The 16411-nt window shown below is 36.2% G+C and overlaps 1 protein-coding gene across 20 annotated transcripts in view; it reads right to left on the minus strand.

Moving 5' to 3' along the window:
• Positions 1-16411, minus strand: part of SLMAP (sarcolemma associated protein) — a 91432-nt gene that overhangs the window by 42684 nt on the left and 32337 nt on the right. For 11 of the 20 annotated variants that reach the window (XM_074914499.1, XM_074914519.1, XM_074914514.1 and 8 more), the window contains exons 3-9: positions 11898-12051; positions 6518-6590; positions 5175-5211; positions 3624-3686; positions 2184-2279; positions 1822-1893; positions 808-948 (exon numbers count right to left, since the gene is read on the minus strand). In XM_074914499.1, coding sequence (XP_074770600.1) covers positions 808-948; positions 1822-1893; positions 2184-2279; positions 3624-3686; positions 5175-5211; positions 6518-6590; positions 11898-12051 — 636 coding nt within the window. The remainder of the gene's footprint in view (positions 1-807; positions 949-1821; positions 1894-2183; positions 2280-3623; positions 3687-5174; positions 5212-6517; positions 6591-11897; positions 12052-16411) is intronic. The other 9 variants (XM_074914516.1, XM_074914518.1, XM_074914505.1 and 6 more) reach the window with 1 other exon arrangement.

Genomic DNA, 16411 nt, shown 5'->3' on the forward strand with positions numbered 1-16411 from the left:
TGTGGCAGCAAGCACTCAAACAAATCTCTTACTGAAGTTAAATTAATATTTCTCCCCCATGAGTCAAAATAAAAAGTAGAATAAATAGGTCAGAACATTCTTCTCTTAGTACAGGATTGGAAAGGAGAAGAAAGCTAAAAGTAAACTTAAAAGTCTAAGCCTTAACAAACCTGTCAAGAACTATTACAATATAAAGAGATGTATTTAACTTAATCTCCATAAGGTTATTTCTTAGAGCACTATATGCACTGCATTCTTTAAAAAGCATGATGAGGGTAGAGACTTGGTACACTTAATTTTGTCTCACAATATTTCTTGACCTAAGGGAACATAGCAAACAATGATAATGGAAAGAGAAAATAAAGGAAGAGACAGTAATGAGAGATATTTTATTTGAAGAAGGTATCCAAAACTCTGTAATCTTAAAATCTCATTCTGAAGTGCAATCTGTATGAGTAGTTAAGCTTATGCTTCCATAAATTTTACAGTTTAAACAAGGTCTAACAGCATTTTTACTAATGCATGCATGTCATTTCCCACTCACTTATTTCCCACACATAGTAACTTCTGTAAGACAGCTTTATGAATTTTGAAATCTGGCAGAAAAAGGAGTTTAAAGAATAGTTTCTCACTGTTTAACAACCTAAGTATTGTTCAATAGGAGAAATAAACACTACTACTTATTATACTGCAAGTGTCACAATACAACAGATACTGGTGTATTACAGGCAACAAAACAGGAATCTAAGTAGCAGCAGTTTCAACTATTTCAGCATTTCTGGAAGACTAGGCATGAAGCTTCAATACCTCCACTTCAGACAGTTTTCTGACCACTTCAATTTTCTCCTGAAGGACCCGCCTCAGGGACTCTTTGGCTGTTGTCTCATAGTTGTGTTTATCTTCTTGTAATGCTATAAGCTCTTTTCGTATACTGTCTTCTGTTTGATTCTGTACATATAAGATAATTCAGATACAAAGATAGAATATAAATTAATATCTTGCTGATTATAATATTAGACTGTGATAAGACCTGTTCTATTCCAAAATGTTTAGCAATTTCTGATAGATGGGAAAATGTTATGGACAAATCAGTGATCAAAGGTTCTTGACATGATTGGATGTAAACCAGTTATTTTTTTAAGTGTATGTATGACAGCACACATTCAATGATTAGTTCTGATTATAGGAGTAACTATGGGGGTTTTTTTGGATGCTGCAAAGACAACATCAAGCCTAGGAGACCTACAATTTGACAAACCAGAAACCTATGAGGTCCTATCTGAAAGGCCTCCATGAACAGCACCTGCAAAAACAGTTCTTATAACAATGTAGGTAGTTGAGAGGAATTAAAAATAAAATAACATTTTAAAAAAATTTAAAGCAGACATAGGTGGCCTAAACAACAATCAAGGCAGGGCATACACGTCAGTCTGTCTCAATGTCAGAAGGCACATGGATAATGTCTTTTTTCAAATCCCTATTTGGAAAGAAGCATGCATAGGAAACAGGACAGGATGGTTGCTTCTCACCGATGACAAAAATTCCTTTCTGCATTTTGCTACATATGTGTTTATATGCATATACAAAAGAAATCAGTTTACTGAAAAAAGGCTGAAAAATAGCCATGTATGTAGATTTGAAGTAATACCATGAAATACAGAATAGATTACAGTTTTCATGCTATTCAGATTATCAAAATTCACTGGCTCATTTCAGAATGTTTATGTTCCAACTGCTTTCCTATAACTAGCTAATTTCAAAACACTTCAAAAGAGATATCTTTCAGCATTCCTAGCATTCAACTTTAAGTGAACTACTTACCTTTGAACATGCCTGTAACTGATTTCCCATAACCTCTAATCTTGATAGCAGCCTGTCTTCATCTATTAAAGCCTAGCAGAAAAGAAGTATCACCTCAGTATTAACGTGTGCTTTATGCAGTTCCAGTAGAGTGCTGCTTTAAAGACTTCAATTTTGTTGGAGTACTTATTACTAATAGTTATTTCAAACTGGTACATAATCATTAAATTTATTAAACGTTATCTTTTGTACAGCATAAAAGAACCACCATAAGCTTTTTATTCCTTTGGCTGCTTTTCCCCCTATTGTTTGTAAATTAATAGCTAAAATTTATATGCCGTTGCATATTTGAGTCCATAAAGAAAAAGAATGCCTGCAGATACCTGCCAACTAGTATCTGAAGCCTCTTGCGTGACAGCAAGTAGTCGCTGAAGGGTTGCCAGCTTCTGTTCCAACATTTGTTCCCGATGTAAGGCTTCCTATGAAGAGAGCAGAGCACCAGTCACTTCAGCTAGAACTCAGAAAAACAGAAGCAAAAGAGTAGATATCAAAAGACAAGAAAAAAAGGAAGTATGAGTAAAATATGGGTATTTTATTTAGAAAAATGTTATCCTATAACCTCAGGCTCCTGAAAACCTTAGTTCTTCATGCATATGTTGCATATGCTGAATACACATTGTAACTAGTTATTCTTTCCAAGATATAAAGACTCTTCGACATTTGTCAATTATTCAAGTAACAAAACTGTGAACACCAAAAGGCAGCTTGGTAACTCCCATGCAACGAGCTGTTCATTCTCAAGTCAGGTCACAAAAGAAAAATGCCAAGCAAGAGCTACTATTTTTGTTTGACAGTAAGATAGAAAAGTATCTTTGTGTACAATTCCAAGATACAGGGAGTGAACAGATTGGTGAGCAAGTACATATTTGGCCTTCCAAGAAAGAGCATCTGCCTGAGCTGCTTCCTGCTATGTCAGCAAATAAATATAAAATTAGTATCTGTCTCAAAAGCCACCTCACTGACGTGAATAAAAATTGCCATTACCAAACAAAAGCAGGCAAAATAAATCAGCAGAACTACACATAAATTAAACCTAGACAGAATCTTCCTCTAAGAATGTTTTCATATCTTTTCCAGAAAGCTGATTTTATGATCCTTTCTAAAGAATTTATTTATGTTAGCACATACTTCAATGTGCTGCCATTTTGCAGTCTAACTCTTGTGACATGGTATCTTAAGACAAGCCACACCTACTAAAATTGACACCAAAGCAGGCACAGAAAGGCTGGTGATGCCAATGAGGAAGAAGAGCAGCCATCACTGTCCTATCCTTTCTACTTTCCAATAGACACAGGTACAGAAATATTCACACTAAGAAATTATATTCACAGCAAAAAACTAGTTCTTGACACATGAAATGATCTCTTGTTTTGCCTTTATTTTGTTCTACCAAAAATTTTATACACATACGCAGTACATCCACAGCAACAGAGGACGACAAAAACATTGAGAGAAGAAAATTCAGAACAGCGAGGTAGGAGAGAAGAAAGGCCAGGAAAAGCAGGTACACAGCATTCAGGGAACCTTCTATAAAACAGGGTGCTCATGTTTTTTTAATAAAATACTATTCATGCAAACCCCAAAATTTTACATAGTACTAGACTATGTCCAATTACAACATGTTTTACATTATTTTACTACAGAAAATGTAGATAAATGCTTAGCATGTTCCAGTATACAAAATGCAAGCCGAAGACATATGGAGCACAAGATTTGTGTTTTGAATAAAGATTAAGTATTCAGCCAAACCAGTGAAAACCCACCTGTAGATACTGTGAAAGCTGAAACAATTCCTGAGAATACATACTGGGAGTGTTAGCAGCAACCTGAAAAATAAGACACAAAATGGTTTTTGATTTTTCATTAAACTCACATAATGCAGAATTCATCATTTAATTCTAGTCATGAATGTAAACTTAAGATTAATCTAATAATGGCATTTCTAATCATTTATTGTTGTGCTACTATTTATTCTTTGTTTTATCACAGAACTTCCCAAATCCCCCCTGTGTTCATGTCTTCACAAGTTCTTGAACCACCAACGCACCAAAGAGTTTAAGGCTTTTGTTTCAGTTGAGATTAAACTGACAAAAAAGAAAAAAGGTGCACAAAGGTGAAGCCACCATTCAACTTAAGGACAAACAGAAACTGGGGACTTCTGGAATTGAAAATAAAGTCTCTCATATTCCAACTCGATATCATCATCTCACACACATTTCAATCACACACTTCCTGTTCACCTAGTAACCATTATCTTCATCATTCCCCTTTATAAGTATCTATTTCAGATCTGGGGAATACCTATATTGTCTTTAATCGTAACTGAAAATGTTCTGGACTTGGCAGGAAGAGAGGGGTTGTTCTGTGGGTTTTTTTGGCAAATTTATTTATTTACTAATTCTTGTAGGGTCTTCCTACACTGACATAATTTTGAAGCTCTTTTTCACACAGTTATATCTGCAGTCCCTCCTCGGAATTTCTGCCCTTGCCCTGGATTCAAGTTCCAGAAGCTGTTTTGAAACCTCAACTGAAATGCAAAGTCTGTGAACTCCATGGGCTGCTGACTTCACAAATAAGTTTCCTTAGTTTCTTGAAATGTTGTTCTTCACGTTTGGAAACTTTGATTCAAACCCCTTTAAGTTAATCCTTCTTTTTAGAGGCTAGAGACACAATCAATTTCTGATCACTTGTCTCAAAGGTGTATCTAACAGCTGTATTAACAGCTTTTCTACAAGTTCCCTGTATTTCCAAAATTGCTTAAAAATTACACTAGGCATTACTGACTCCATGACTCTACAGTGAGTGACTCAAGCTATACAAGAGGAGAGAGAGATCTAGTCTTAGTCTTCCTCTGGAACATCCTGGAGCACTTACCAGCCTGTACAGTGCAGCTTCTCCTCCACAAAAAAAAACCACCAAAAAAAAACCCACCAAGGACAACAGACCTCACCCAAACACCAAATCATGAGCTACTCTTGGGTTTCACAGAACAGATCAAGTATCAAATTATGCAATACTCATGACCTGTCAGTCAGTCAACCTATACCTGGAAATTTAACTATCTTAACATCAATTTTTATTATTTTTTTTTTCAAAGCCATGTTTCAGGTGCCATAGTGTAAGAAGTCAAGCTACCTTATGCGATACTGCATTGCCTTCTCTACCTTAAATGTCACTCAGAATATTAAACTACATAAAAACAGGCAGTGGAAAACATCTAATATAACTGGACTTCACCATTTCTTCATCTTTATAACAAGTCAGAAAACAGCATGCGGCTGAATAAGGCGGAAAATGGCAAATTACTGAATTACCTTGTCAACAGGACTTGGTAATGGAGCATGGATAACACTAAAAAAAAATTAAAAAGAAGGTGAATGTAAAGTGCAGAACAGCAATTCAAAAATCCAGAAGATCCCTGGTACTGTGCATGTAATCAAGATGCTTTGTGTAAGTTTATTCGTCAGATAAAAATGAAGAGTTAATATACAAATGTGCAAAACCAATTAAAACTACACTGAGCAATGCTTTCAAAATTACTGAACTATTTTAAAATTATAAATCCAAGGTTCATTCTAAAAGCTCTCTTTACCAACATATTTCAGTAGTTATGTAATAATTTGATTACTTGCATGCACAAAATTATATGAAAAGATATACTCACAAATTCAAACAAACAGTAAAATATTTGTTTACTTATAGAATTTTGTACACTGCACTAGAACAAATATTATACTTGCACAAATTCATCAAAACTAAAAATTTAATGCCATACATTTCTACTATTTATTAAGATGTGCAATTACATGGAAAATTTCCCATAATAATTTATTTTCTTATCTTCCCACAAGCAAAGATACCCTAAAGCTTCATGCAAATATTTTCAGATACTTGTAATAAAAGGATATTTAAATATGCAATCAAAACCATACAAATGCTGAGAATGAAAGATGATTAAAATTATGTCATCTGTAATAAGCACTCAGTTACTGCAAACAAAATGTTTAAATTTTTTGTTTCTACTACTCTGAAATTTTCTCCAAAATGTGCACATATACACAGAAGACCCTATCAATATTCATCTGAGTTTTCAAACATTATTCCACCCAACATATTTCATTATATTTTTCCTCCTTATGCCAGGCAAAGCTTTATTTCATTGTGACACCAAACAGCAGCTAGACAAGGACACATCACTGTATTACTTATCTGAAGAATATAAACAGTGTTCTGTGTACACATGTACAGAGAGAGACACCATTAACCCCACTTTAGTAGAGTCTACATGCATTTAAAGAAGCAAAAATAATAATCCAAAATTAAAAAAACAGCAAAGGAGAATTTGCTCATTTGCTTTTTTTCCTATATTCTTGTGTTTATAATACTCATTCCAGTACACTAAACCACAGCCAGTCAGAAAAGCCCAACTTGGTAAGACCTTTTTTGTTCTTTCATAGATGTCTTCATTTCTAAAAGCGACAAGTAAATGATATTTCTTCTTCATAATGCCCGCAAAGCAACCATGCTCTTAGTCACTTTCTTTCCAACATCACAGGAAAATAAACTGTTCCTATGCTGATTTTAAACATAATATCCATCAAATTCTCATCATACAGTAGTTTAATTTTGCTACACATGAATAGATAGTTATTCTTACTCTGATCGCAATCGAGCTTCCATTCCATCTGGAAGAAATAGTTTGATTGTGGAGACTATACATCCATGGGTAACTGAAAAGAAACAAATACTAAATCATCATGATTCATTACTATTTAATTATAAGTTCAATGGCTAATGTTATAGTAACTGAGCAAACTCTTGTAAGAAACTCTGAGGCAGGCAAACAAGAAAAGGCATGACTATTTTCAAGCACCAGTGCCTGGGTCTGCTTCTTGTACCTCCTCTGAAGACAGGAAATTTTATCATTCGAAAACTGAAGAGGTTATGCTGAGTACTTAATCCTGGCTGTGAAGCAGTTCCAGTTCCAATTCTTCCACGTGCAGCCATACCTGCAAGCTGTCTTTACTGCAGCAAGTTAAAAAAGTTAACTTTATGTTTTGATCGTAAAACAAGGGAAAATGAATGCATCTTACCTAAGTAACAAGAACGCAGAAGTATAAACAAAATATGGAGCTACATTTTTATCGGTATTCCTATGAGCATATCCAGGGACTTAAAAGGTAACACACCCAACCTGTGTTGCCAGATGCATTTCACCATCTGGAACTTGCCAAATGATTGTTATTTATGAACACAAGGATCAAAAAGGGAACATAGAGTATAGGAACCACTGAGAAGTACATCCCTCCTGAACACTACAAGCAGAATCATTCAAGTCAATACATCTCTATTTTGCTATGCCTGTAGTAGAGATCTAATGCACAACCCTAAACAAGTGGCCTGTCATTTCAGAAGGAGAAAGCTTGCTTCTCCAGGACTAAACTCAAGATTCTTTGAGCTCAAGAAATACCCTAAGGAATAAGAGGAGGAGATGCAATGTTTGATTCTTACATCAAGTTCAACCTCTCATCACAATATTTCCCAAAAATGTTACTGATACCATTTTCAATGACATTACAAACAGTCAAATTATGTCTGTTTGCTTGTTCGGTGTTTTTTCTTGCATGGTTCTATGAATTGGGAAGCAGAAATTCTTTCCAGTTACATGGAAAGGCAGACAGACATTGTTCACAAAATACTACCGCAAGCTAGATACACATAAGTATATGGTCATCTATCATCTACCACTGTATCTATAGCACCCACCAACATACAAAGACAAATAGTTGCTCTACTTTCATGGTTATTAATATCAGCAAAACAATTAATCTGGCTTTGAGAAAAAAAAAAAAAAAAAGGCAATGGGTGTTTTAGGACATCAGTAATACTCCAGGGAAACAAGACAGGTCTTTGAGCAAGCTACTTCAATAGAATCTAAAAATACAGGAGAAATGATCCAAGTAAACAGAGATATTCTTAACTTTTATTCAGTGCTAAAAGCTAACGCTTTGGAGAAGTATCCTCTTGGCTACAGCACCTTGTTTTTTAAAGGTCACCTGGCAAAGTATTAAATTTGCATGCCAGGGAAGAAGAGACAGGACCTCATTCTCAAAACTGATTAAGCCATGGATTTTGGGGTCTTTTTTGGCTTTAGACTTAGGTTCCCAGATTCACAAATTTGTTCTTGCAAAGAAATTTTTAAAAATAATATATTAGCAATATTAGCTGTAACATGTAATACTCCCACAGCTTTCATAATGAAGAATCTTTCCTTTAAGGCATAAAGAGGAAGTTAGTGATTTCAAGAAGAATGTGTTAGGCTATGTGAAATTGAAGACTAGCAGACAGCTCTACCTTTGGGTTATATATCAGGCAGGTCTGCTGTGAGATTATATAATACTGAAGTTTTTCCATCAGCACTCAGACTGAAAAAAAAAATCTCCTAAAGGCTAAAGGAGCTTTATTTGTGTAAAAAATTTAGAGATACAAGGAATATCAGGGAAGAGCAGAGAGTCTCAAATAGACAGTGACTGTGAAAGGATACCAAGCATTTTGATAGATTATAGTTTTGGTAAATAAAAATAATTTTAAAAAGAAAAAAACTGCACTCTGTCCTTTAGCTGACAGTTCATTCTAATTGAAAGAATAATGAGAAAGCCTAAGGGAAAGGTAAAGCAACATATAAAACATTATTAGAGTGATGACTGGACAGGATAGTAGTAATTGTTTAAATCCCAGTCTATATCATTCCTTTGGGAGAACAAAAAAAAAAAAAAACAACCAACAAACCCCAAACAAAAAACATCATCCCCAAAACCCAAAAAACAGCGAAACAACAAAGCAGCAGAGCAAGCCCTGGTTGCCAGAGGGGACTGAGGAAATCCTCCCCCGGGGAAACATCCCCCGCAGGACGGGCGGGCGCGCGGCCGGCAGCCGGGCTGCGGCGCCGCCAGGGGGCGCCCCAGGCCGCAGGCGCTGAGGGGACACGGCCGCGGGGCCCCGGGCCCGGCTCCCCGCTAACCGCAAGGGAAAAAAAACCCTATTCCTGCTCGATTTGCTCTGCGAAACTTTAGTCACAAGCTTGCTGCATCATTCTGGAACACGTAACTGTCACACGCTTCACCGCCCGACTCCAAAAAAACAGCGAGAGCTGCCCTGAACTCTGACAAAGGGGATCATGCTGCAAGGGAGCCTAAAAACGGGAATAAAGAAATCGGTTTTGTTTGTCCCAAAATTTTTGCTTCACAGAGACACAGTTTGCAAATAATGCTCTCATTTTCATTTCCACTTGTTAATGTGACAATAATGAAAACAGCACTCGGGAACTGCCTCCCCTACCCCCCGCCGAGATCTCTAGGTACTTGACAAGCAGCACCCACCGGGTTTCCTCAGCCGCACAGCCTTCAAACACCACACAAGAGAAAAGTAGTATTAAAAAGAAGAGTCCAAACTCGACGAGAAAAAATGTGCATAAACCGTATTTGAACTAAATCATCTGGTATTATCTGACCCTACTTGAAAGCCTGCTGCTTCTTTCCACTCTGTGCAGTCCCCAGCTCCTGGAATGCTCAGGCACTGCCTGGGAAACTTGGGAAGAGCTACAAGAATATAAATCACACTAACACAGAGAAAAGCAAAGTAAGATGATTAATACAGTACTTATCTCTTAAAGAGAGAGAAATGAGCAGGCCTGTGTGCTTGTTAGTAGTACAAGTGGACAAGCAAGGAAGCGCGAGGGTTGGAAATACTTCTCTGGGACCTGTTAGTGACTTCAGCTCAAACAGCAGAGGAGGAATCAGTGCTCCTCTAAGGTGTCCTAAAAGTTCACATACTGAACCTGCCACTATTTTAATGAACCAAATCAAGATCATATTTGCAAGGAAATGACTAAGACACTGCCTGAACAATAAAATAAAAATAGATGTATTTGAGCAATATTTAAACAATTTAGAATTTACATAGGCAAGTGAACTCTGCCTATCCTGTCACTACCTTGTAATTACACACAGCAAAATGCTGAAATATCTTGTGCAAGTAAGGCATTATGTAAATATCAGAATGCAAAACAGTTTTAAAGGGAATCACTAATTTAAAAACTACTTTCATGTCTCTTTCACTACTAGATTAGATTAACAGTAACATCTAACACTACTGAAATGACTGGTAAAAAAACCCTGGTGTATTTATATGCATTCCAGTTGAATTCACAGGTAAACACTTCAACTGTGCTGCAGCTGCTTCATGCCCCAGCATGGCGAAACAATCTTCATTCATTGCTTGGGGGAGCATGGAGAACGAGGAAAGCAAACTTTTATGCTCTTCCTCATTAGCTACCTCAACACATTCATGAGTAACTGTTTAAAGCTAGAGAAGAGGAAAACGAAGGCTGCACAACCTAATCACTCATTACACAAATGCCAGGTTGCTGGAATCATGTTTTATAAAACTAACATAAATCTGTTGGGAAGAACTACTACTGGTGAGAATTCCTGGCAAGAATTTGCTTACGATGAACTTTTCACAAGCTTTCACATAAATTAATTGCAGATAATTGCTGATTAAAAAAAAAAAAACAAACAACAAAACACTCCAATTTTTCTTCCAACTCAATATTAAAATAAAAATTCTTTTAGGTCTAAATACACATGAAGAAATTCAGCTTCTTTTTAACAAGCGCAGCATCTCATCAAATGAACAGTTCCAGGTTCATTAGATGCAATGTATTTCTTTGATTTATTCCATATATCCTGCCAGTATTCATAAGTATTTGCAAGAACTTCACATGAACTAACATTTTAAGTAAACTCCCTGACAATTCCAACTAGACATAGGGGAGTTAAACCTTTGCAATGTAATTTTTTAGAAAATTGAAACAATGTGATGTGACCTTCACTACAATGAATCACTCAAAAATAATACAGCTCCAGAAGCTCTCCATGATAAAATACTTAACCACTGCCATTGCTTAACAATGTTTTCTTTGAAGATGTATTCATTAACCTTCTTCTGACACTTCAAACTTTGAGAACTGTAACCTACCTGGCTAAAGAAGATTAGCATTCACAATTAACATATAGAGCAGGCTTCATCTTTTTGTTTTTCACTTAATACCCTTTAAAAATTCTAGTGCTGTACTGGGGGTTGGTTTGTTGGGTTTGGGCAGGGGTGTTGGTTTTGAGAGGATGGGGTGTGTTTGTGGGGTTTTGTTTGGGTTCTTTTTGGTTTTGGGGTGGTTTTTTTAATAACAACTTTACCATCAGCATTTAAATTTAATATTATTCATTCATTTCATTATTTCCTCATATACCCCTCTAAGGATAAGGTCTATGAAGGTCTTGTTCAGAAAAGTACTGAAGTGGAAGAGTAGTCATGGCAGTTCTGCTGTATTATGGCCCAATCTGTGTTACTGGATTAGGATTCTTCAGGAGATGGCTAGAAATTCAATGCTTACAGAAAGTAACAGACCCATTAGGTAACTTTAAAAAGTCTTGACAGTATTGATTACGATCTAATAATTCACTTACAGACCAGTCCTCAGAAAGAGAGAGAAATGGCTCCTGAAAAACTGTACCTAAATGTGTAAGAAAAGAGATTGAGGCTGCATTTTTATTGATTAACACCGATATATAGCTATGACCATAATACAAGATCTCCTGAGCATGCATACTGGGGAGAGGACTGCAAGACCATTAAACCAAACCAAAATCTCATCATCTCATTTTTCAGCTACCAGGGTTTTTTCTACCCTCCTTTTAAAGTACCTGCAGAAACCAAAATCAGTAGCAGTCACAGAGAGAAAAAGGGAGGTGGGGGGACGCAAGGGAAATAAGAGTCCGTGTTTCCAGCAGCTCACTTTCTTGATCCAGTTTACTGTGTTGCCATAAGACTCACTGCCAGCACAAGGGAGGGAAGAGGGAGTCAGAAAAAAACCCCAAACCTCTTTTCTTACAAGAAGAATACCTTTCACTCCTAAAAATTGGATTGTAGGAAGATTTTCTAAATAAATATACTTTAAAGAAACAAAAAATGATCCATACCCTTACCTTTCCGCGTGTTCTCCGTCACATCTACACCAAACTGGATGATATCACCTGACATAATTTCACATGGTGGGCTTTCTTCAGATCCTCTACTCAGTCTCTGACTATTAATAAAGGTACCATTGCTACTTTTAGTGTCTTGAAGATAGAACTGTAAAAACAAAACCAAAAAAATAGTAAAGCATCTGGAAAAAAACAAGTATGATGAAACAAGCTCCAGTAAAATTTTATTTGCTATAAAATATAGCTTGACCTCCCAACATAGAGAACAAATGTATCAAACTCAAAACACCCTCCTCAGGATGCAACACCTTGACATTACCAAGAAATACTTGTTATTGATTTCTAGTTGTTTAACGTGATTGAACTCTAGCACAGACACTACACAAGTAATTGCTATAAACTGTACTTAACCTACTGCTTGCATGGAAAGGATCAGACATGGTTAGCAACAACACCTTTGCCACACATATGCAAGAATTTATACTTATGTTGGTCAACACACAAAAACTCTTAACTGCTCGTACATTTAAGGTGCCAATGTTCCATGACAGAAACACACTGTAGGGAAGAATAGCACTGAGGGCACAAGGAAAAGCTTTGTCCTGAAGAGAGACTTCAGGAATTGTAATGTAAGACCATAGCAAAACTAAGGAAAAAAAAAAAATTAGAATGCTTTTACCTCTCAGCGATACTAGTTCATAGCATTGTTAATCTCAAGATTGCTGCATCACCAAGTACTTTTCTAAATATCCATTTGTAGAGTTAATTAAATTTTAATAGCAACTTATTGAATCTGAAGGTGCTTATGACACACATTTCTAGTCAAAAATTGCTGCATCTGAGAAGAGGTTATGAGTGAGTCACCTGACAGAAGACCAGTCACTGGCTAAGACCTGATCAGCAGACAGCATTAAAGAGGGGACTGGAATGTTACTAACCAGCCAGGTATAACTGAGTCACTTTCAGTAGTTCAAGATGACAGTAGTTATTGCAGGAACCTGATGGGATGGTAGAAATCCCTGGCTTCCTGCACTCACAGGAATCTCATCAAGTTTCAAAGCAAGCATAAGGCTGGGGAAGAGATGTTGCCTCCAGAGGAATGAGTATATTCCCATGTTTTTCCCTATAAAAGCAATTGACGATTTTTTTTCAGGACTCCATGCAAAATTTTCCATGCTTTTATTTGCCTTTATTATCACACTCCTCAGAAAAAGTGATATATAGTTCAAAATCACAGTGTTGAAGGAAAAGGTGGGTTTACTATGGAGCAAGACACCAGCACTAGGGCTCTTCAGATCTCATATCGGAAAATGACAGCAAGCATACGATATGTATCTTACATGCTCATCCCAAGTAGCACAAAGCAGTGGCCCTAACCTGAGAGCTTAAAAACCCCTGCATCCAAAAGACGGGACTCAATACAGTAATGAAGGGGAACATCTGCACAGGAAAGTTCAGCTGGGCATATGTAGTGACAGAATGAAAAGCAGCACATGAAAGGTTTGGGTTTTTTTTTTCCCCAACAGATATGGCTTTGATCTTAAATTGAAGAAAAAGAAAATAATAATCAGACGTATGTTCATAAACATGCATGTAAACACAAATTACAGATAGATCAAGAAATTATGGCTACACTCACCACATTAATAATTAGACCCACCTTACTCTAAATAATACTCTCTATATTATTAATTACTATCTATTAATATACAATAATATTGTAGTATATAGTATAGCTTTTGTAACAGAAGTTAAAAAGCCTATCAAATTAGCTTATTAATTTACGAATCTGAAAGTATTGAGCCCTCTCACAGTCCAGTGCAGAGATAATTATTTTTTTTACTTCCTGTTTGTTCTCAATTAGCCTCCTGCTCCATTTGAAAATCCTCTGTTATGAAAAAGTGAGTCACAAGCAATGAGAAACAAACACGCTTGTGCTTAATTTTTTTCCCCACCCTTTTCTTTCCCATGCATATCATCTGCCTTTTATCCCTCCAACTTTTTGATTAATCACTGCCCCTTGTAAGCACACCTCTGCAGAATCTGCAGATAGGGCACAGATGAGACAGCACAAAGAAATACAGAAGAGTGACCACAGGAAAGGAAGTGCAACACAGCATCAGCAACACAAAACTTACAAAATACCAGACAAAATTCAAACTGAAGAAAAGAAATTGTAAACAAATGGCCATAGAAAATATACATTAAAAATTATTACTGATGACGTTTAACTGCATGATACATAAATTTTAGAAAAGTGGTGCTCTTTAAATCTTTACAAACAAGAAAAAAGTCATCTTCCTGCATCTAGTAAAGATGTAAGTAATACCAGCAGCATGTTAACAAGCTGATGTCTAAGGAGAAACTCACTGACTTCAACACTTAGTAAAAAAGATTCGGTTGTCTTTAATGTAGCAGTTGGTCAGGAACTCACAGAGCTGGTGCTTTTCGCACAGCAAATTCAAATGTTACTTCCGTACTAGTTTTCACTAGTTCAGATGATCTTTTTCAAAGGTCAATCTCTCCATCACTTTTGTATTATTACTAAAAGTTACTTTCAGAAAATCAAGCACCAGCACTGAAAAACACATGTATATGTTAACTAGTATTTATAGTAGTATCCTGGTATTTAATATACTATTAATTATGAATTATCCTTGGTGGGTTCTCCAATTCCCAAACCAGCAGCTACATAACACAGCACCTTCTGTGAAACCAGCACTGTTTGTTCTTCCTGCCTTCCAGTGCAAACCAACTAACTTCAGCAGCAGTGCCAGCTTAAAGAGTAACTATAAATCTTTCCCTTTCCCAATGCTCATTGCTGAGCTGCAGCACCACCTCTTCAGTTGTACTGGCTGAGGCATTTGTTTAGTCACTGCAAACCAGTTTTGAGAGCTGATGCAAATTATATGAGGAGGTGCTTAAGCCAGTATTGCCAGAAAAAAGGGCAGCATATACTGACCTAATTATACTTGCTTTTATAATCCACACCTCTCTTCAGATCAAACTAGAGTCCCAGCCCTTTTGTGCCTCATATTAACAACTAATCCAATTCAGAGCAGAGATGGTAGCTCATACACATCCAAAACAACTCAGCTTTTGAGGACTGTTAAAGAATTATCACATACTTAATTCAGGTAACTATATATATGTTTAAAGTGGTAGCTTCCCCTCTTTCTTAAAATACAAGGTAACATACACTTATTTAAGAAACTTACCCTCCAGTATTGTAACACCTTCTCAGACAGAAAAAGAAAACCTAGCCCACATCTCTTCCTTAATATTAGTTTATGTTCTCATGACTGCACCCTCTCTCATTTATACACCATTAGCAAAACTCAGTTAATTGCAGACACTCCACCATGCTGCTTCCACAAAATTCATGGAGATTTTATTCTAAAGTAAAACTTGCAGTTCATCAGTACATTCAAACTTCTCCAGTAGAGTCCATCTTCTTTAGAAATTGCATCAAGGAAGATCAGAAAATCTCAACAAGAAAGTAGCATGCTTTCAGTGTATTTAATTATCTGGATTTAATTACAGTACAACACAATGCTAGATCAAACAACTGATGAGCTTTTGTTTTAGTATCTTACCACAAGACTCACTTTTAGCACTGCCTTTTTTCAGTGAGGATCAAACTAGAAATTTAACATGAAGTTCTAGAATTAGCCTAAAGTGCAGATAAATGCAACATTGAAAATTAACTTCTAATTAACTTGCTAGTTTTAAATTTTGTTCTGAGAAAGCTAAAATGTTAATCTCAACAGCAGCGCATACTAATTCATCACACACACACTTAGAAATCAAATTCTGTGATTCTGTGATATCAGAGATCTTTTTGTTGTATAACTGTTCATTATAAGGTACAAGGTAAAGATGGAGAGTAAGTTCTTCACAAACAGGACAACTGAAAAATCAATGTTTAAAGAGTAAGTGCTCTATTAATGAGTTCTTGACCATTTAAATAGTGTTTTTTCAAAAACTCTTTATGACTTTACTACCCTAAGTACAATATAATGAACAAAAGAACTTCAAGTCTCCTCTAGAGTAGAACTGTACCAGTACTGCAGTAAGGCAGTAAATCAAGAACAGCGATCAAGACAGACTTACATAACATTTTCTATCACTATGTATAGCCATCCTTTTCCATTTTAAGAGCACATTACTGCTATTCCATCTAACCCAGCTTGAAACTGCAGTTCAGGGCAACTATGCTGAGAATCAGTGAGGAGAATTACTGGAGAACTAAGTTTGTCTGAAGAGATGTGAGATTCACTTCATAAAGAGTAACAAATTCTACATCTAAAAATGCAGACATAGACCACAGCATGTAATTAAACATATTTCAGCCTTATTCCATTGCTGAATTAATAAAAGGCACCAAAACGTAGGCCATTGCCTTTTACTGAAAGTCAATCATTAATATATTTTATTCATTGAATGTATTTTCACTGACTAGACAATGTAGAGAAAGAACCCCTATTTCAGGGGTCGCCTACTAGCTT

This window comes from Athene noctua, chromosome 10 (assembly GCF_965140245.1).
Source record: "Athene noctua chromosome 10, bAthNoc1.hap1.1, whole genome shotgun sequence".
Lineage (NCBI taxonomy): Eukaryota > Metazoa > Chordata > Aves > Strigiformes > Strigidae > Athene > Athene noctua.